At 42.2% G+C, this 21,913-nt stretch overlaps 1 protein-coding gene across 1 annotated transcript in view; it reads left to right on the forward strand.

Annotated features, from left to right (window-relative positions):
• The window catches only part of FNDC1 (fibronectin type III domain containing 1), a 53,612-nt gene that overhangs the window by 27,586 nt on the left and 4,113 nt on the right, over nucleotides 1–21,913 (forward strand). The window contains exons 12-16 of the mRNA XM_033144101.1: nucleotides 606–836; nucleotides 2,005–2,113; nucleotides 13,069–13,148; nucleotides 16,027–16,056; nucleotides 20,699–20,860. Of these exons, the coding sequence (XP_032999992.1) occupies nucleotides 606–836; nucleotides 2,005–2,113; nucleotides 13,069–13,148; nucleotides 16,027–16,056; nucleotides 20,699–20,860 (612 nt within the window). The remainder of the gene's footprint in view (nucleotides 1–605; nucleotides 837–2,004; nucleotides 2,114–13,068; nucleotides 13,149–16,026; nucleotides 16,057–20,698; nucleotides 20,861–21,913) is intronic.

Raw genomic sequence — 21,913 nt, forward strand, 5'->3', positions numbered from 1 at the left:
CTTTAGAAGGTGCTGAATCTCATCCCACTGCTATTCCCCAAAGAGGGTTTATGGCATGATCACACTCATTTCATACAGCCCTCTTGCTTCTAGGTTGGCAACTGCCGGGGGAGCAAATAGAGTCCCTAAAGGGGCCAGAATTATCCCAGGGGCTACCAGTTGCTGATCCTTAGTATAAAACATTAGTGCAACATCTGGCATTGCTGCCAAGCATCAGAAACAAACCCTAACACACACCAGTTGCTTGTTGCTCTCCATCTATTGCCATCAGAATGTGGCTTAATCACAATGAATATTTGCCATGCTGGTGGTTTCCTCAGCACTAGGTTTATGTGCCTTCTCATGCTGCTCTAGGAGCTTTCCAGATGGCATCACTCTGTATTCTTGAAAATTTTAGCAAATGGTAGGAAAATACACAAATTCTAAATCCAGGAAATGAATGTCTAAGTATACATTTGTTTGAAAAACAAATGTATACTTTATCCGCTTTGCAGTTTCAATACAGTGTGGAAAAATTTCTTTTGAACATCAGGAATTATTTTTTAATAATCTGTCTGTCTGTACAGACTTTTGGAGTGAATATTCTCTTTCTCTGTCTCTTCCAGCTCCTTATGTGACTTATCTAAACAAAGACCCAGCAGCTCCTTGCTCTTTGACAGAGGCACTAGAACACTTCCAAGTGGAGAGCCTGGCCGAGCTCATACCCAGTGACCTCAAAGGCATAGAGATGCGTCCTCAGAATGCCCCTCACAATATCACCATAGTAGCTGTGGAAGGCTGCCATTCCTTTGTGATTGTCGACTGGGCTAAGCCTACTCAGGGGGATCTGGTCACAGGTACAGTAATGCCATTTCCTGGCCATTAATATTGGACTGGTAACTGATGGTTGTTTTGTCTTGCACTGCCTACCCAGAGCAAAGTCATTTTGCCCAGTTTAAAAGGCAGTAGTGGTAGATGAGGCAACTCTGAGCACCACTTCTGGTTTCTGATCAAGGTACAGGGAGCTCAGCACAGTGCGGGTTTGAAGAAGTATTTGGAATCAAACATGTTTCCAGCTGTTAATGCTACAGTTGAATGAAGCAGCAACCAATGCTCTGTTTCAGTTTTGGATTTGTCCAGTGGCTGCAGAAAGAAATCGCAGACTACAAAACCTTTCCATAACACCAACGTTATATTATGTGGTGTTTTAAAACTTGCTAACATATTAATTACCACATGCCAATGTCTCTGAAAATAGATTAATCTAGTTTAAGATTGGGTTAGTGGGTTGGTGATTTCCAGCTTTGTGAAAGCTCAAGAAAAGACTACCAGGTGCATGGGCTTGAAGCCAGCCGAAGAGAAAATAACATATCACAAATGCAATGTGGAATGTAAACAACTAATCCCATGAAGTGAATAAAGAATGTATTGTAAGCCGTGAAGGTTGCTGCTGGACATGGACAGGTGGAAAACCTACAAGGTAATTCTGATAACCTGTGTGAAAGGTGTGTCTGTTTGGGAGTTGCCAGTAGGCTTAGCTTTCTGCTTCAGTGCAGAAGTAGAAGAAGTGTCAAAGAGTGTACTGTTGAAAGAAGTTAGGATGGGGTGTGAATTTTCCTATGCTGACATCACTCCTCTCCTACAAAGAGTTGTAAGAAAGAAAGAAAGAAACTGCCAGAAGTTAAAAGAGAGGCTAAAAAACGCCCTCTCCTTTCTTTTCACCCCTTTTTCACCTCCCTGCCCCAATTCTGTAACTGAAAGTCCTTTTCAAATAAAATTTTGGCTGAGTGATATTTTTCAAATACAGTAGTTGAGAAATGAAGGAAAGTCTTGATGGGCCTTTCTTGTCTCCAGAGGAACTGTCTCCCCTAACAGGTTTCTTTTTGCCCCTTGGGGATGGAGACAAAGAGCAGGTAGAGAAGTAAGTAAGTAAGTAAGTAAGTAAGTAAGTAAGTAAGTAAGTAAGTAAGTAAGTAAGTAAGTGTTCAAATGGATTATGGACATATTATCTCCTTTCCTTGGCAGGATATTTAGTTTACAGTGCATCTTATGACGACTTCATCAGGAACAAGTGGTCAACTAAGACTGCAGGAAGCACTAATTTGCCCATTGAAAACCTGAAGCCAAATACAAGGTACTGATATGTTTTCAGAATGTAGTTTGCAATTGTTTGTGGCCTAATGATAAAATAGGTACATACCATACTTTTCCATGTATAAGACTATTTTTTTTAGCTGTAAAAGAATGTTAAAAATATGGGATCATCTTATACACAGATAGTATCTTCCCCCCATTTTCTTAAATCAGAGTCCCCCCAAATAGGGGGCAGCTTATACAAGGGGGCATCTTATACACGGAATAATACGGCATGTTAGTGTTAGGAATGGAAAAGAATTTCATGAAAATAGAGTTCAGAAGTCACCAGGCCATTGAAAAACCATCTCTGTCGCCCTCAAATTTCACCTTGGCTTGTAATGGCTCAGCACCAACTTTCTCATCTGCCTGTTCCCCTCCTCCCCTTTCCTTTCATAATGTACCAAATGGTTGAAGATATATGCATGTGGGGTGGAGGGGAAGCAGTCTATGCTAAAGCTGAAGGCTGCTCATAAACCATTCCAGCATTTCTTCCAATGAGTACTCTGGAAACATATTTTAAAACCCTTCTAATTCATTTACTGGGGGGCCGGGGATTCTACAATTTTCAGAGTTCCTGTTGAGTGTGGAGGGTCTAAGCATGCTCAGAAACCTTCATTGCTGAGAGCAGAAAAGTTATGGAGGGCCTCTCAGCTGCTCTTTTCCCATACTTTCTCAGACTTTCCCAGAAAGAAAACTGGCAGATGAGAAGCCTACTAATGCTACAAAGCTGGAGAGGCTTTCATCTGCTTTGTTGTCAAGTGTGTGTGTGTGTGTGTGTGTGTGTGTGTTTTTTCTAGCTGCCATAACCAATTTCTCCATATGCATCTCCCTAGATGCTAAGATCATCAGAGGCAGTCCTGCTTTGGGTGCTGTTGTCATTTGAGGAGAAGGACCTTGCCTATTGTGATACCCATCTTACAGTATGCCTTTCCTTGAGAGGTCCATTTTTTGGAATCCTTTAGGTGGTTAAAATGATTAAAAAAAAAAACTTTTGAAATATCTGGTGGCTGCTACTGAGTTTAATTGGTAACTCAACTACCCAAATCATTTGTTTTTTATCAAGCTCTCAGTACAGCTGGGGCAGAATTATTGTGTTCACTCTTGAAATTGCATTGGAATTGTCCTCCTTTCGGCACTTCTGAATTATAGCAATAACGCATCCATACTGGGAGGAGATACAAGCAAAGATCTTGGCAGAGCAACTCCTACTTCATTAATCTGTTCAAATAAAAGCAGTGACACCCAATATAGGGAAATGGGGCTTTATATGATAGTCCACTGGGTTTATTAAAGTCTCCATTGTGAGTGTATCATCACTTCAGTCAGAGATTACTGATGTCAAGCTGTTCCTTACGAACCAACTGGCTTTTAATAGAGAAGCATGGGTGTAGGAATACATAGGGGTGGGATGATTGTTTTTCTTTGGCACAGAAACGTGTGCACCACCAGCCAATATCATTTGTGTTTTCTCTGAACTCCACAGGCTGAAATAAACACATATCATAAAAATAGCTCTTCAACCACTGGCAACATTTTTGTAATTGGGCAAACACGATCTGGAAGATGGAGCTCGACTAAAACCATGTGTTCATGATTATGTCCATATTGTGAGGGGACTCTGATTTGGGGAAAGCGAGTTACCAAGGCTTGTTGAATAGCAAGCATTTAGGATTGGGCATATGTATACCTCTCCAAAGTGGGTTTACAAGCTATTGTTTAGGTGAAAGTAAAGCTAAGAAAACTAGGATAGATATTTCAATGCATGCAGTCATTCAAATGCTGGTGATTTAGTGGAAATATATGCTAAAAGGAATACAACAACAGCAATAGGCAGATGCATGAATTTCCATTGCTTTACTGTAAGATTTAAATGCTTATTATTGTCCTGCATTTCTAAATCCTAATCTGTTTGCAAGACCTTATATCTGAGGAACTGAACAATTCTGCAAGTTTTTGCACAGGACTCTGCGGGTGCCTGCATATTGCTTTTGGCTGAGCCATATATTTACCTGCTCCACAGCTGGGATCATATATCACATCATGGGGAAATGTGGGGGGCTTAGTTAGGCTCCTGGGCTGGAGGTTCCTCACCTCTGAAACATAGGTGTGATCCTGTATTGTGAGCAAGACAACTACATCATTCAGTCTTCCTGTTGATGAGAGGGAAGTGATGAGCACTTACTTGGAATTTAACAGGGTAGCTGTCAGATTGGCAGCATCCAGGCTATGGAGCACCTTCCCCATACATATTTAAAGGTAAAGGACCCCTGACAGTTAAGTCCAGTCGCGAATGACTCTGGGGTTGCGGCACTCATCTCACTTTACTGGCTGAGGGAACCGGCGTTTGTCCACAGACAGTTTTTCCAGGTCATGTGGCCAGCATGACTAAGCTGCTTCTGGCGAACCAGAGTAGTGCACGGAAACGCCACTTACCTTCCCACCAGAGCAGTACCTATTTATCTACTTGCACTTTTGATGTGCTTTTGAACCACTAGGTTGACAGGAGCTGGAACCAGGCAACAGGAGCTCACCCCGTCACGGGGATTCAAACCACCAACCTTCCGATCGGCAAGCCCAAGGCTCAGTGGTTTAGACCACAGCGCCACCTGCGTATATATTTACTGGGCACCAAATTTAATATATTTTAGGCACCAAGTGAAAGCTGTTTTATTTAGTTGAGCTTTGGATGGGATTTAACTGTGGATAGTTCTTTAATTATGCCATTTATTCTGGTGGTTTCTGTTTGAGGTGGGTTTTGATTATTTTCTGTTTTATATTTGTATTTGGTTTGAAATATTGGGAATGTTATGTCTGAATGCAATATCAGCTGAACTCCTATATTAAGCTCACCAAGGAATGAACTTAATGGAAGTGAACTTCTGAGTAGACATGTATAGGATTATGCTGTTAGATCTTTTTTTGCCGAAACTACCTTGACTATCATTTGATAGCAAGATGAGATAGAAGCATAGAATCATAAAGTTGGAAGGGACCCCAAGCATCATCTAGTCCAACCCCCTGCAATGCAGAAATCTTTTAAAAGAAAATAAATCAAGGCCATATATCCGACTGTATAAATCAGCATTATTATAGTATGTTTAATACCTGATTCAACTCTCACTAACTAAAATTAAGGGCCCCTTTGTGTCCTGTTCCTAGTTTCTCTCTGGTGCTATGAAATCACTTTTTAAAATGTGTTTTTAGAAATAGTAATTAAACTGAGTGATGTTTTTAACATCTTGACTCTGGAGGGAGCCATGGTAGAACACTGCTGTTTGGAATAAATTCAAGCAGTTGCAGTTAAATTAAGCACTTGTTTTACACAGTTGTGTGGTGATGTATTTTCATGGGAAAATTAATTATATTACCACTTGCGTGTTCACATTCAAACACAACATTGCCTTGCCTTTCCAACATTCTGGTCTATGACAGAAAGCTTCGAAGGGAAGATTTGTGATGGTGTCTTCTCTGACTTTCCCGGAAAATAATTCATTTCCAGTTGTTGGAATTGGAAAGTGTATACAAATGGAATGCAATTTGCCAAATATGACAGTAAATCATTCAGAGTTTCATCGACTGCTTAAATTAACCCACAGCTCTAAGCCACAATATCTATACATTGATTCTGGTGGTTTTTTTGTCCAGCCTCTGTCTGCATCAAAAGAGCCCTTGGGGTGCGAGCAAATCAGGATGAATTCCCATTGTCCTATAAGGACCCTGGGATAAAATAGTGCACACGTCTATCTTTACACATAAAAATGTGCATACCTTTTGATTACAGGAGTGTATAATAATAATAATAATAATAATAATAATAATAATAATAATTATTATTATTTATTTGTACCCTGCCCATCTGGCTGGGTCACCCCAGCCACTCTGGGCAGCTTCCAACAAAGACTAAAAATACATTAAAATGTCACACATTAAAAACTTCCCTAAACAGGGCTGCCTTTAGATGTCTTCTAAATGTCAGGTAGTTGTTTATCTCTTTTGACATGTGATGGGAGGGCATTCCACAGGGCGGGCGCCACTACTGAGAAGGCCCTCTGCCTGGTTCCCTGTAACAACACTTCTCACAGTGAGGGAACTGCCAGAAGGTCCTCGGCGCTGGACCCCAGTGTCCGGGCAGAACGATGGGGGTGGAGACGCTCCTTCAGGTATACTGGGCCAAGGCCCAGTATGAAATGGTGCATGTGTGAAATGGTTGTCAGGGTGGAACTGGATGCTATGAGACCTGCCACCACTCTCTGTGTTTCTCCCTTTCACCCACATTACTTAAAACATTAGCAGAAGGTGCCATGAGTTGTCAGCACATTGTGCATTGCTTGTTCTCCCACCAACAGCCAATGAAGCAGAGTGGAGCAGCATGTGGGGCAATGATGTCACCTGTGTCACGCATTGCATTAAGCTTGATGGTGGTACAAGGAAAAGAGGTACAGCAGTAGCAAGCAGATCTGTGTCTCTTGTGATCCCTAGTTCCTCCTTCAAGCAATGATTTTAAAGCAGCAATATAAATAAGTGCATGGCTGAGTGCCTAGAAAGCAGCATGGGATTTCTATTTGTTTGCCATTTCAAAGAAAGAAAGAAAGTCCATTGGCAGTCCAGACTCCTGTTTTCTTGTGGGCAAGTCATAGGACTTGGATGTTAAGAGCTCCTGGCAAGCCTGAAGACTTCTAATGTACGAGTCACTTGGAGCTCTCTTCTAGGATTTAAGCAGACCCAAGTGTTTGCACAATCGCACCACTTAATTTTGTGCTCTCATGCATGAAAATTAAGCAGCTGTGCAGCTGCCAAGCAGCTTTCTCATCAACTCAGTCTCTGGTCTCACAAAGCTCTGTGGCCCATCTTCACATCCATTTAGAACACCATGAGGAAGTATTTGTGGCCCATAGTGACTCCCATTGGGCATGGCTAAACCACTCAGTCAAATAAACCTCACTTGGCTTTTCTGTAAATTAAATTTGGGGGCACACTTTTCTCCCCTTAATTTTTTTTTGTCCATTCTTAGGAATGTAGGAAGCTGCTTGGTATTGTCCGCACTGACCGGCAGCATCTCTCCAGGGTTTCAAATTTTCCTTATCCCCCACCTGGAACTCCCAAGGATTGACTTTCCGCATGCAAGGCAGACATTTTGCCTCTGAGTTATCATATCAGAATCAACAATCTTGGCTCTGTCCTGTACCAGAGCCTGAGATTCTTGCAGTAAATATGCCATAATTTAGACCAGGAGCAGGCAAAGTGTGGCCTTCCAGATGTGGCTGAACTCCCATCATCCTTAGCTGTTGGAGATGCTTTCTGGAGCTGATAGGAAATGTGGCTCCGCAGCAACTGGGTGGTGACATCATCCCCACCCCTGGTGTAGACATTCATCTTGGTGAACAATCGGCATAAGCTGCTGCTAGAGAGAGGCTGTCTGCAGTGATGCTGGGTGGACAAGCAGTAGCACCTGTTCCTTCCACTCTGAGCAAAAATATCTTCCTAGGTCATTCCAACAGCTCTTGCTCCTTGGTAGCTTTTGAATTCAAAGTGCACAGTATCGCCATCTCTCATCACTTCCCCAGATTTGGGGAGCATGAAAGGTGGCGCTGGAGGCCTTGGGCAACTTTTCCTCTCTTGCCATATACTACTTCAAAGGGATATGGTGGAGATAACATGAGATAATCCCCTATATAACACTCTGAGCTCCTTGGGGGCAAGGCAGCCTACGAATCTGATAGACAGAGAAATGAAGTGTGGTGGCTCCCATCCCGACGTTAAGGGGATATAGCTGGTTGCTTTGAATCCTAGCTTGCACTCCTTGAGCTGCAGAAAGCCCGTTCAGCCGCAGAAAAGAATGAGGGCCTATGTTTAAACCGCTGGTGAATGTTTCCACATTGCAATGGACTGTGTCAGGGAAACAAAAGGGAAGAAAAGAAAACATAGCTCTCCTCAGTTCCAAGCTTTTATGTGGTTTTCGTCTGCCGCAGCTAGGATTACATGGAGAAGAAAGTTATGAGGGTGTTGTTTTTATTTTCCCTGTAGGCATCACGCGGCCCTTAATTACATTCAGATCAGTTTGCAGACAAGTGGAAAAAAATAATTAAACTTTGGTCATGAGAAACGGAGATAGAAAGACTCGTGGCATAAAGATCTATAACTCTGTTGATCTTCACTGTGTGCCAAATAGGGACAGGGGAATAATTCAGATGACACCTTCTACTAAAAAACAAACAAACAAACATTTAAGCAATCCCTTCTTCTTTGTGAGAACATAAGAAGAATCCTGCTAGATCAGTACAAAACTGTCATCCTGTTCTCGCAGTGGCCACCCAGATGCCTATGGGAAGTTAGCAAGCAGGACATGGGTGCAAGAGCACTCTCCCACTCTTGATCCCTAGCGACAGATATTCAAAGCCATGCTGCTTCTGACACTGGAAATACTATCTATCCTTGATTGGGAGCCAATGATAGACTTGTTCTCTATGAATTTGTCTACCCTCTTTTCAAGCCTTGGTGGGCCCAACTGAATACATCCCTCCATTGTGAGAAATGCCCATTTCTTCCTACACTTGGCTTCCCACTCTTTAACTAGTCACCAGACAATAAGAAGTTTTCTCCTCTTCTCCTGTAACTGTTAGCTTTGCTCATGAGGGAGTCTATCAAAAGCTTTTTAAAAGTCCAAGTAAGCAGTGTCTACACACACACACAAAACACATGCTTGCTGACACTTTTTGAATTGCTGCTGCTGTGAGCGAAACTTGATTCTAGCACATTGGCCTTCAACTTGGCTTCATCTCACCACGTTAGAAATGCATAATGAAAACATGGAGTGGGTCCCAAGATACTGTACATCAGTGTTCCCCAACCTTGGGCCTCCAGCTGTTTTTGGACTACAGCTCCCATCATCCCTAGCTAGCAAGGCCAGTGGTCAGGGATGATGGGAGTTGTAGGCCAAAAACAGCTGGAGGCCCAAGGTTGGGGAACACTGCTGTACATGTTGCAGGTGGGTAGCCGTGTTGGTCTGCCATAGTCAAAACAAAATCGAAAATTCTTTCTAGTAGCACCTTAGAGACCAACTGAGTTTGTTCCTGGTATGAGCTTTCGTGTGCATGCACACTTCTTCAGATACTGCTGTACATGTTAGAGCTATAGCTGGGTTTCAGGTCTGAAAAGGTTGAAGGCTACTGATCCTTTGCAGGTAGGTCAGAGTTTGGTGAAGAAGAAGAAAACAAGAAATAGCTTGTTTTTCATTATTTTACAATACCCATAGGCATATGTAATAAATTAATACAGTGGAACCTCGGTTTTTGAATGTAATCTGTTCTGGAAGACTGTACAATTTCCAAAACATTCGAAAACTGAGGATCAATGGGCGGTCGGCAAAATCCATTGAAAAAATTGTGAAATGCGCCTTAGAAACCGTTTGACTTCCGAGGCGCATTCAAAAATGGAAGCAATTACTTCTGGGTTTTCGGCATTCAGGTTCCAAATTGTTTGGCTTCCGAGACACTCCAGAACCGAGGTTCCACTGTACGGCAATATTTTTAAAAATCAAATAAACCAGAACTGTGCACTGGGTGGAATTCAAAGTACTGGTTGGACCTGGGTACCTGAAGACTTGCCTATCTTCTCCAGGTACCCTTGCTGAGTGGAGTATGGCAGGTGATTTCTAAAGGAAGGGCATCTCTAAGAGTAATATTCCACACTTGGTGCTCCATCACCAAGAAGGATAACATCCCTGTCACCACATGCCAGGACTATAACTCTGTGGCTAATAAATAAAGGGCATAGGCATGTACAGAACACCTATGCCCAGTTTTGAAGCTCTGTGTTTAATACAACCGTATTCATTAGTGTTTGCATAATATGATTCCTAGTAATGGTGATGGATGATTAATAAATGTAGATTATATATTGATATTTCTTGTTTTTATTTCATTCACATTCCTAAGAAGTGGGGTAGGGGTTGATGACAACTTTATATGCTCGACAAGGGGTCAATGAATGCAGAAGTTTGTGAAACCCTGATGTAGACGATTCTGAGCTTTTTGGGCCAATGACCTAACTCAGCATAAGTCAACTTTCTAACCTCTGGAAGGGCAAAGATACCCATAACAGGGTTTTGTTGTTGTTGTTCAGTCGTTCAGTCGTGGCCGACTCTTTGTGACCCCATGGACCAGAGCACGCCAGGCACCCCTATCCTCCACTGCCTCCTGCAGTTTGGCCAAACTCATGCCAGTCGCTTTGAGAACACTGTCCAACCATCTCATCCTCTGTCGTCCCCTTCTCCTTGTGCCCTCCATCTTTCCCAACATCAGGGTCTTTTCCAGGGAGTCTTCTCTTCTCATGAGGTGGCCAAAGAGGAAAGAGGAAATATACAGCAATAGGAAAGGATCACATCTATAAGACACACACAGCAAGGATGATCCTAGTGTGAGACCACCAAAAGTCACCCTCCCAGGGTTTGCATAACCACTTCTAACCCCATGGATTTTCTGTCATATTTGCATTGGCACTAGAAGCAACACAACGGAACACAATGGAATTTTTGGTTATTATAGCAAGTTTGTGATTTTCTTTGGGGATATAAGAATAGGCAGGGGGTTAGCTTTTCAGATAGCTGAGGATGGCATGATAGGACCACTATTGCATACTTCTACACACTTATTTCATAAACAATCATATATTTTGAATTCTTACTGGGTTGTTGTTGTTTTTTGCAGCACATGCCACAAGCAGTGTCTCCTCTATCATACCACCTTCAGCTCTCTGAAAAATACCTTGTCTCCAGCCTTAGCAATAGCCTGGAGGCCTAGCACTCGGAACAGTCTTAGGTTTTTCTAGGCAATGCAGTATTTAACCTAGTTAGAAGTTGAAAGGAATATTGCCAAGGGAAATAATCCAAGTTTTGGTGGCATTTTCCCTGCCTGAGCCAGTAGGTTAGGAAGGTCATGTGGTTTGAAGCCTTCAGGGGATGCTGTTCTTTTGGCAAGACTTGCATTTGGATAAGAAGCAAATGAAGTGGCCAAATCGATGCTGGTAATTAGAGAATGCCAGTGGTTTTTTTGCTGTTGGGGTGGGAAGTGTGTGCGTGTCTGCAAGTGCAGGATCCAGCAAGACTTGTTTTAATAGCACCTAGTGACCTGAACTCACAGTATCCAGGTCTCTGTTGAATATGCAGCAGAAGGTGGTTCCTGCGCTGCAACTCTGACTCCTCCCTCAATTCTCTGACCTATCACCTGGAGAGTTCCTTGATGTTATGTCAGGTGATAGATTTCCTGCAGCCTCCCCCTATTGGATCAGAGGGCCATTTATCCTACATCCTCCCCCTATTGGATCAGTACATGTGAAAAGGATCTAGGAGTCTTGACATGAGTCAACAGTGTGATGCAGCAGCTCAAAAAGCCAATGCAATTCTGGGCTGCATCAATAGGAGTATAGCATCTAGATCAAGGGAAGTAATAGTACCACTGTATTCCGCTTTGGTCAGACCTCACCTGGAATACTGTGTCCAGTTCTGGGCACCACAGTTCAAGAAGGATACTGACAAGCTGGAACGTGTCCAGAGGAGGGCAACCAAAAGGCCTGGAAACGATGAGTTATGAGGAATGGCTTAGGGAGCTGGGTATGTTTAGCCTGGAGAAGAGAAGGTTATGGGGTGATATGATAGCCATGTTCAAATATATAAAAGGATGTCATATAGATGAGGGAGAAAGGTTGTTTTCTGCTGCTCCAGAGAAGCGGACACGGAGCAATGGATTCAAACTACAAGAAAGAAGATTCCACCTACCAGTAAACATTAGGAAGAATTTCCTGACAGTCAGAGCTGTTCGACAGTGGAATTTGCTGCCAAGGAGTGTGGTGGAGTCTCCTTCTTTGGAGGTCTTTAGGTGGAGGCTTGACAGCCATCTGTCAGGAATGCTTTGATGGTGTTTCCTGTTTGGCAGGGGGTTGGACTGGATGGCCCTTGTGGTCTCTTCCAACTCTATGATTCTATGTGCACCCATTTACATCAGCACAACACAGGGTTCACCTGCCTTTGTGTTAGTTCCAATTGTTAAAATTCATGTTCTGAGGAAATCCAGCTTCTCCAGTGTGGTTTGCTTTAGCTTGCACCTTTTGTGTTTCTGATTATCTGTGAATCATTCTTCTGCGCTGAGCATGAGTTTACAGCTACAGTTGTAGTATTTCTCCACTTCAGGATAACAAGTTACATGCTGTGGTGTATTTTCTGATGTTTTCTTTTTAAGCGCCTTTGTAATTTTGACAGCAGATTCAGCTCCATTGAAATGGACTGTTGCACAGGGAAGTAGTCAGGTTGCGAAATTCCTAATCTTTGGTAAACTGGGGATTTATTAAATTGATAGCTTGTTGTCCACTATTCAGAATCTCAGCCTAGACTGAGAAAAGTTTCAGTTAAACATGTTGTAAATTTAAACAGGGAAAACAGGTAGAGAAAAGCAGGACTCTATGTTGCCATCTGGTGGCACAAAGTTCTATTGCATATACCGGTACAACACATATAAATTGCTTTTTCTTTACCAGTCTAGCTGAGTCCAAGGTCTGCCAAGTCTCTGGTTACCTTTAGTATCTGGTAGTCTACCCAGTTCCCCAGAACCTGGTATGAAGCAATTACTGCTACATTGTGGAAAGAAATGCATCCTGACCTTCCTTCAAGGTCAATAGTCCAGCTAGCTACAAATTCTGATCTGCACTATTGGATAGCTATAGGGTGCAGTACAATAGTTTCCTTATCAGAATTGTGGACTTAGATCTAGATAAGCTACCTTACTACAATGTAAATTGTGACATTTCCTTGTATGGTGAACTGCAAGGGCCAATGCACTTTAGATACTATGTCACACAGCGACTATCTGTTTGACATTTCCCTAACTTCATTATCATAAATGGATTTAGTGCCATTTTCATGGATAGTTGTGTTCTCTCTGCCCTTCTCTTTCTCTTCTTTAGGTATTACTTTAGAGTCCAAGCGAAGAATCCCTATGGTTACGGACCTATAAGCTCCTCAATCTCCTACATCACAGAATCAGGTATGGTTTCACAAATGTGAACATTTTACCTCCATGCTATGGAATTGCGTTCTTGCTTTTAAAAACTTCCATTGATTTCAGAAAATCCCAGACTTTCACTAATTATATTTGTAAAGAACATGACCTGACATTCTTGCAGTGTTCCTCCCTGCTAATGTTTTCCCAACTCTGCCTGAAGCTACAGGGCAGGTTGCCATAGTTAAAAATCTAAAAATACACCATGAAATGTATAGAACAATATTATTTAAGCCCCCTGAATATCACCAAGTGAGTAGAAAGAGTGCAGGAATCATTGTGATTTTTGGAAGGAATGAAGGAAGACTAGATTTTGATGGAAGAAAGTGGTTAAGGAACAGGTTACTATAGGTCCCAATATACAGTATAGGCCCCAATAGTAGAGCATAGCTGAAAAGAGAATTGAAGAAAAGAGAATTAGCCCCAAATAAGACAACTGGAGGTGGGATGTATTGTAGGCAAGGTTGCATTTCAAGGTCATGTTGAGAGTTAACTAAATCTAGCAGCAAAGTCAAAGAAATTAAACCAGAGGCAGCCATCATGGTGCCTTCCAGTTGTTTTGGACTACACACCCATAATTCCTGATCACTGGAAATGCTGGCTGAGACTGAAGGGAGTTAGAATCCAAAACATCTGAAGGGCACCATGTTGGCTACCCCTGAATTAAACCATGCATGTGTTTGGGATTTCTGCCAAAGAATCAAAGCTCAAGAGTCAACCTTTTTGGTAAATATGGCTCAGTCAGTACACTTGAGGGCTGCCATTATACCACCTCTGTGCTAATCCCACAGACAGGAAGTGCTCACATTAGGTTGCCAGATGTATGAACCAGGTCTATCTTTTGAAATCGAAAAGATGGAGACAGGCTTTTTGGGTGGACAATAAAGCAGAGAACAGGGACAAAGAAGACCCAGAAGCAAGATAATTTGGTGGTATGGGGGATCAGAACAGAAAGGAATCTCCCGGGATCATTCAAAAGCATGTGGCTAATTCATAGATTATTCCTCCTGATTGCATGCTGACAAATGGTGTAAGCAAGCATAGAAAAGTAAAGCATGGTTTTCAGCAGGTGATAGAAGCAGTAGCTTGTACAATCAAGAGGTTAAGCATGAACCTTGCAGAATCAAGATGACACGTCAGGGTTCCAATCATCCTCTGCCAAATGGGAGGAAGTAGGTCATGTAACTTTTTCCATTTCTAGTAGAGGAAGCCAACTCCTAACTAACATTTCTGACTAGTTCCTTCTGGAGGCCAATTGTCTTCAGAGCTGCCTGGTGTGAACTTGGATATCATTGCCCTGAGAATTGGGAGAAGGTTAAATAAAATAAAAATTAAAAAGGATGGTGAGTGTGCCTTTGCTAAATTGGCGAGACACTTAAAATCAGTTTTTTAATTGTGAGCAGCTGAGCAGCTGGAGGTAATTGTGTCTGGAAGGAATATGGGAAACAATTTTTCATTTCAGTATTTTTTTAAAAAAAATTGGTTGAAGCTTGTTCCTGTTTCATTTCTTTGACAAGGCTTTTTAAAGAGGTTTTTTTTTAAAAGCATAGATTGTTAAATCTTTTATTTGTTTTATTTTTGCTCGTGGAGTAAATACGGTACATACCGTAAATACTGAGACGAAAGTGCAACACACAGGCGGGAGAGCTGGAGCTGCAGCTACAGTGGAGTTGCACTCAGCTGACAGGAGCAGCTGCCATTACACAGCTTGCCTCACTGTTTGATGTTTAAATATATGGTACTAAATTATACCAGTGTTTTGAATAATTAATAAAACATCAAAGTTGTTCTGTTTAGTGTTTAAAATATTTATTTCTTAATTTTGGGCTCAAAAAAGTAGGGGTCGACTTATACATGGGGGCATCTTATACACAGAAAAATACGGTAATTGATTAATGGACTAGAATTCTTACAATGAACAGTCTTGAGAATTATGAAATTGGGCAACAGCCAGGTTAGTGTTTTGTTAGTAAAGAATGTGTCGCATTACTTTTAAAAGTGTGTTGCAGGAATGGATGAAAGCATTCCACTTAGTTCTAAGAATAATTTTGTCATGCTGAAAAGCAGTAGCTAATCACACCATGTATGTGTGGGGGTGTCTGTGTGTTACAGGGCAGCATGATTTAGCCATGCTATGCCACCTGCTGAATCTGGCAGGCATGCTCCACCACTGCCACCTGCAGATTTGGATTATGCACATGCCAATCTATAGCACATTGTCTTGTGTCATTATTCTGCTCGGGGGTCGCCTAGGATTTGGGGGACTCTGCCTGTCCACACAATAGGGTTTTCTGAATGGATCATTTGGATCATCACCTTTCCCTGTTTCATATTGTAATTGTGTTTCTCTTCATTGATCCCCATTCAGCTGTTTACAGCTTGCTATCGTTGCAAATGATGCAAGAGTTATTTGCCATCATCATCCCCTGTTGAAATGGTTGGCTTATTATTCAAATGCTTGGCTAGCTTGACATTTCATGGTTGCCAAGCTACTGCTCAACGCAACATGGTTTTCTCTACCTTCCCCATGCCGTGCAATTGAAACATTGCCACGTTTTTTAAAAAAACAAATCCATAATAAACATATATGCTAATTTCACTCACATAAATGAAAAAAAGATGGTTATAAAGGCAAACATAATATAAATACTTTTTTTTAAAGGAATATTGCATACTCAACTAATTTTTTGTAGACTGACTTGCGTGGGAGTATTTTTGCTTTCAGAATAAACAGGAATAAGAAAATTAACTTTTGGACCCACCATTTTTGATGTAGCATTTTGGTTTTTATTTTGGCTTCAGGAGATATACCGTAAATCTTCAGTGTAAGCCACTCATGCATTTTCTTGTTCCCTCTTTATAGATAATCCTCTACTTATTGTCAGACCACCGGGTAAGTCTCCTTGCTGTTTTCAGATATTATCTTGTCCTGAGTACTGCAAAAATCAAGGTTGTGACATTGTGCAGCTGACAGAGAAATTTAAAATTATTGACTTCCTTTGAAAGGGAGAGAGGGATATAAGTTTTACGGATAAACCAGAATGCAGAAAACTGCCCTTTCACCTGATTCTGTTATCTGCTTCCTTTATGCTTTCTGGGGCAGTCAAGTTCTGGAGACAGGATACAGAGTTTTAAAGTCTTGGATAGTGGATTGCTGTACTGTATGTCCATTTTTAACCATCTTATATTTCCATTTCCATTTATTTATTTAGAACAGCCTTGCATTTATGCACTGGCCTGGTAAGCTCAGGTGACAAGGAATTGCATGTGGATGGGTGGAGAAGGGACAGAGTGCTCTACAGGAGTGGTTTGCATACTGATGCAGGACCACCCACCGAACACCCAGGTCTTTGCTGTTTACCTGGACCAGCCTGGGATGGGGTGATGTGTCCTATGAGCTGCTGCCCCAGCCTGGTCTAAGTAAGCAGCAAGAGGGAGTGCAGACCCATTGAAGCACACATGCCACTGCCAGTATCCTGTCTCTCCTCTGCACCCAGCATCAAAACCAGGGAGGTTGCCAGAGGTAGGAAGCTTCCTCTTCTACACCTTGCAAAGATGTGCATTAGTAATAAGAGAAGTTCGGGGGGCTGCTGAAGGTGATCTGGAGTTCTGTTCCCCTCCTCTGCCAGCTCCCGGCAGGCTACTAAAACATTTTGCAGGCTAGTAACTTTCATGGGATATTTTCAAGGCTGATTAAAAACACATACACCCCACTTTTCACCACACAGTTTGAAGCATCTTGAAAGCTGCTAGATATCCGCAACATATCTTTGCATAAAAATGGGCAACCTTTTTAAGCTTGAGGGACACCTTGCTTTCTGGGAAACCTTCCAAGAGCCACATGCCAGGGTGAGCAGGGCTGGAGGTGAAAGTGGGCAGAGGAACAAATGTAGTTTACCTTTGTAGAGGAGGCTAATTTCTACATACTGTATATACTTGAGTATAAGCCTAGTTTTTCAGCACATTTTTTGTGCTGAAAAAGCTGCCCTCGGCTTATACTCGAGTAAGGCGGGCAGTGGGGGCGACGAGAAAGAAGCCCTTTCTCTCCGCTCGTGCCGCCACCCGCTCTCCCCAGTCAACCATTCCTTAAGAAGCGTACAAGAACGGCAGTTCTTTACTCTCCCCAGGCAGCTTGTTCCATTCCTGAACTGCTCGCATAAATGCAAACTTGGCAAAGGAGGAAGCGGAAGGAGCAGCCCAAAGGGCTGCTTTCGGGCTGCTCGTTCCTCCTCCTCCTCCACAGCGGCAAAGGTGAACCGGCTTATACTCGAGTCAATAAGCTTTCCCAGGTTTTTGTAGGAAAATTAGGTGCCTCAGTTTATATTCGGGTCGGCTTATACTCGGGTATATACGGTACCTTCTTTCTCCTCTGCCCTGACAAAAAAGTTGCAGTCTCAGAGCTAAAGGACACAATCCAGTTAGGCAAAAATACTCAGGGTTTGAAGCAGGCCACTGAGGGGGTGTGGCCTGGAGAGAATGGGTGTTCTGAGGGCCAGATAGATAGGTCTGGAGGGCCACATCCAGCCTCTGTGCCTGACGTTCCCCACATCTCTGTCTTTTAAGGGACTTCAATGGGAAATGTGAACTAAGATATATTTACATGCGATTATCTGCTACTATTAAGGCTTAAAATTATTATTGGAGTGATAATTTACCCCAGAGTTTTGTGCCTGATAACTCAGAAGTGCCAAATAACTCTTCCAAGCTGAACTGAACGTATAATGAAAACCATATGGCATGCTTCACAGCACCAACTATGGTGAAGGATAGCCAGTTTCACTGAGATTTGTTCATGGGGAGACACTATGCTGATGAATAGCAAGAGAATGCTGAGTGCTCTGATTCACATTCATTGTGTAGTTTTCTTTCCATGAACAGTTCATTGTTTTGTCCGCACTGAGAATATTCTGGCTGAAATGCTGGAAAGAATGGCACATGTGAAAAAAACCTTTTTGGGTACAAAAGAAGTCCCATTAAACTCAAGTCAGTTGTACTGAAGCCCGTTTCAGCCAAACTCAATGAGACTACCCCTGTGTGTTATTCACAAATTTATGTGTGTTTACGAGATTATGGTGTGCTTCATTTGGAGTCAAAAGAACCGATTAAAGAAAAGACCAAATGTTGCTTTGTCTTTCCTCCTTTTAAAAATGTGGTTCCCATCCCATGGAACAGTTGCCAAGGGAGACAGAGCACAGGGGGAAATGCGGTGAAAGCAAGGAAACAACAGCTTTCACATTGTAACCTTCCCTTGTCTCGTGCATGGGTAGAGTAGCAGTTATTATAGAAGCAACATCGATTTTACCATTTGATCTGTTTACAGCTTGTAGCCGAGAATTCTTTTATGTGTTCAGTCTGTGCTGATATTTTTATAGTCTGATCCAACACTTAGGAAGTCCAAGTATTTAAGTGCCTATTGCTCGATCAAGTGATTTACTGCAGGCGTGGGGGGCCCTGGGGCAGGTGCAGGACTCCACCCTCCACACAGACACTGCCCTATTTATTTCAGTCAATGGGGCAGCTCCCTATGTACACACTTTCGTATGCACAAAACTACAATTTACATCTGAAATGATTTGGATGGCCCTCTGCTGCCTATGTTTACACGCCAGAGCTCATGGGACTTTCATTCAGGACAATTGATGTCAGCTTGAGTCTTTACAGATTCTCACAAGCTTTTAGAGCTTATGACCAGATTTGTGGTGAACATTAACCCTTTTCAAGCATCCCCTCCCCTCGTACGATTACATGAGAAGGAGGTGGGGCCACTTGGTAGCTCCACTCCCTCTCTTGTGTTCTTGTTGTCCAGTCTCTGCACCTCTTTCTGTAAGGGCAGCTTCTGCAGTGGAGAGCATGCTTTGCTTGTATGAGATTTCTTTGCATTATATTTATTCATTTATTTATTTATTAGATTTGTACACCTCCCTTTACCCGAAGATTACAGGGCGGTTCACAGCATAAAAATACAAAACGAGAACACAAAATACATAATGAAAACAAACCAGTAGCCCTTCTCCCAGGAATGCATTTAAAAGGCCATCAAACCCAGCATGCTCCCCACAAGGTCCCATTACAGCACACGAGAGGCACATGAACTGGGCAGCAAAGACATAAGAGAAGGGAGGAGGTCACAGAGCAGGCAAGGGTCAATGCTTGAATAGGGCCTTTGAATGCACACTGAAGTAGTTTTCTGATCCATGGTGCCCTGGTTGTGGTTACTGTCTTACCAGCAGTGGCAGATGTTGTGGTGGGGCTGTGTCGCTCACTTGACCTCTGTTAGCATGCTAGGACAGGAAGGGATGTGGTGGCAAGGCTGGCTAGGTACCAATGGCACAGTGGAGCCAGTCAGGCACTCCTGCTGGTAAGCTTCCACCATGCCACTACTGCGCCCCTTCCAATCCCAGTGTGCTGCAGTGACTCAGCCAGATGGCGGTCAGGTGAGCAGTGCATTCCCACCATGCCAGCCACCACTCCTCATCGCCACTCAGATCTCTTTGAGACCTTTTGCAGTGGTATAGACAGCCACGGGAAAGGAATCGGGGACCCACTCCCTCATTTGGACGCATCATCATAATACAAGGGTCGTGTGAGTTTGCCTTTTTAAATCCAAGTGCTTCTGTATAATTAGATAGTGGATTGGGCTGTCAATAAGTGGCGGCATTTACTTATTGCCGCCACATAGTTTGAAATGGCTAAAGCAACTGGATGAACAACAGTTGCTGTTCAGAAAAGACCTGCTTGGCTTTCTTGCTTTTGTGCAATCTGTTTTGATTTAATGTTAGCTTTAGGGGAGGGGGAACAAAACAGAATTTCAGTTCAGAAAAAAACCCCTCAAAAGTGCTTATGTTTCTAGGCTTATTTTAAAATATCAAGTTAACAGATAATAATGCACACCGAAGTCAATAATGCTTTTGTGATTTGTTGGCTTTAGCTCTCTTCATTTTCTTTTTCTTTTTAAAAGAAATACAGACCCACAAAAATAAAGTTGTGCTTAAATATTTGTTTTGACAAGAAATCATCTTTAAAATGCCCATTGCCGCGGCTATCCTAACAGTATCATTTTACAGCTGTCCTGAGTTTCAAACACATTAAACTATATTAAGATTATAAAGCTAATATACTTTAAAAAGTCAAAAGCATCGAGTGGTAATGTTGGACACACCATTCTATTAAGTACCATGGAAACAAAGCACACCTCAATTTCACTAACACAATGACATGGTGCTATATTACAATATGTTATTACTTCATTCTATGATATTGACAACTGCCCTGAAGGCTCGGTGGAGAATATCAGGTTTATGCCATTTGTGACTTGGGCTACAGTCCTAAACATATTTAATTGTAAGTCAACACCATTAGATAAAATCAACAGACTTCCAAGAAAATGTCTTTAGGAATGGATTCATATGTTGGTTTTGAAGACTTTTTATGACCTCTGAAAATAGAACATCAATTAAGAAAGGATGGTTAACATAAACAAGCTAAGAAACTTGATAACTGGACTTCTAAGTGTGTTACTTTAACTCTTTTCTTAGGTGGTGAACCAATCTGGATCCCATTCAGTTTTAAATATGACCCCACATATTCTGAATGCAGTGGCAAGCAATATGTGAAACGGACATGGTACAGAAAATTTGTAGGTGTTGTCCTTTGCAATTCATTGAGATACAAGATTTACCTCAGCGATGACCTAAGAGGTATGTATCTGGGTCAACAGAATTATGGCTGAGCCAAAATTCCATATTTAGTGTGAACATTGCTGCTGGTAAACCCCCATCCCTCCAACATATCAAGAATTTATCCTTTCCTAGAAATTGGTAGGGAAATGCTGTCCCGCTTTTGCAGGGGAGGGTGATTTTTAGATTATTGGAGGATTTGACTGTGGTAAAAAGAACATGTGCTTTAGAATTTTTCAAGATATAATCACATGATGTGTGGCTGGCCATTCTTTTTCTGTATGTGCTTACATTGGGGTTACCATGACTGAGGATTTGGGGTCTTACATAAAAGTGAAATAGTGTCTAGGCTTGTGGATGTTGTGACTTCTGGCCCCAGCCTGATTTAGAGCCTTCCATTTGTCTTTGCATCCTATAGAGCATGGGTCAGCAAACTTTTTCAGCAGGGGGCCGGTCCACTGTCCCTCAGACCTTGTGGGGGGCCAGACTATATTTTTTGGAGAGGGGGAATGAACGAATTCCTATGCCCCACAAATAACCCAGAGATGCATTTTAAATAAAAGCACACATTCTACTCATGTAAAAACATGCTGATTCCCGGACCGTCCGCAGGCCTGATTTAGAAGGCGATTGGGCCGGATCCAGCCCCCGGGCCTTAGTTTGCCTACCCATGCTATAGAGCCTTAGACATAAAGTAAAGCCCAAGATTCTGCTCTTGGTTGATTGGTTTTTCTACCCCACAATCTCTGCCCTCAGGTTTACAAAAGGAAAAGGAAGGATGTGGTGGGAAAACAAGCTCAGACACCAGTTTGTAAAGTTTAGACATATGTAGCATGAGAAAAAATACTAAGAATGCATATTTTGAGAAGGAAATGCGCTTAAAATGCATATTTGAATGTGCTTCTTGTGCTGATTTAAAATATTTATAGCAGAAATAAAAAGACTTATGAGGGAACACATACAAAAATGACTGGGACCAGAAATTCATAGCTCAGTTCAATTTTCTAAGCCAGCTTCAGTATTGCTCTCCCTGCTCTGAAGTGTGTGCTTCTCTCTTCTGATGAGAATATGCTG

This window comes from Lacerta agilis, chromosome 3 (genome assembly GCF_009819535.1).
Source record: "Lacerta agilis isolate rLacAgi1 chromosome 3, rLacAgi1.pri, whole genome shotgun sequence".
Classification (NCBI taxonomy): Eukaryota; Metazoa; Chordata; class Lepidosauria; order Squamata; family Lacertidae; genus Lacerta; species Lacerta agilis.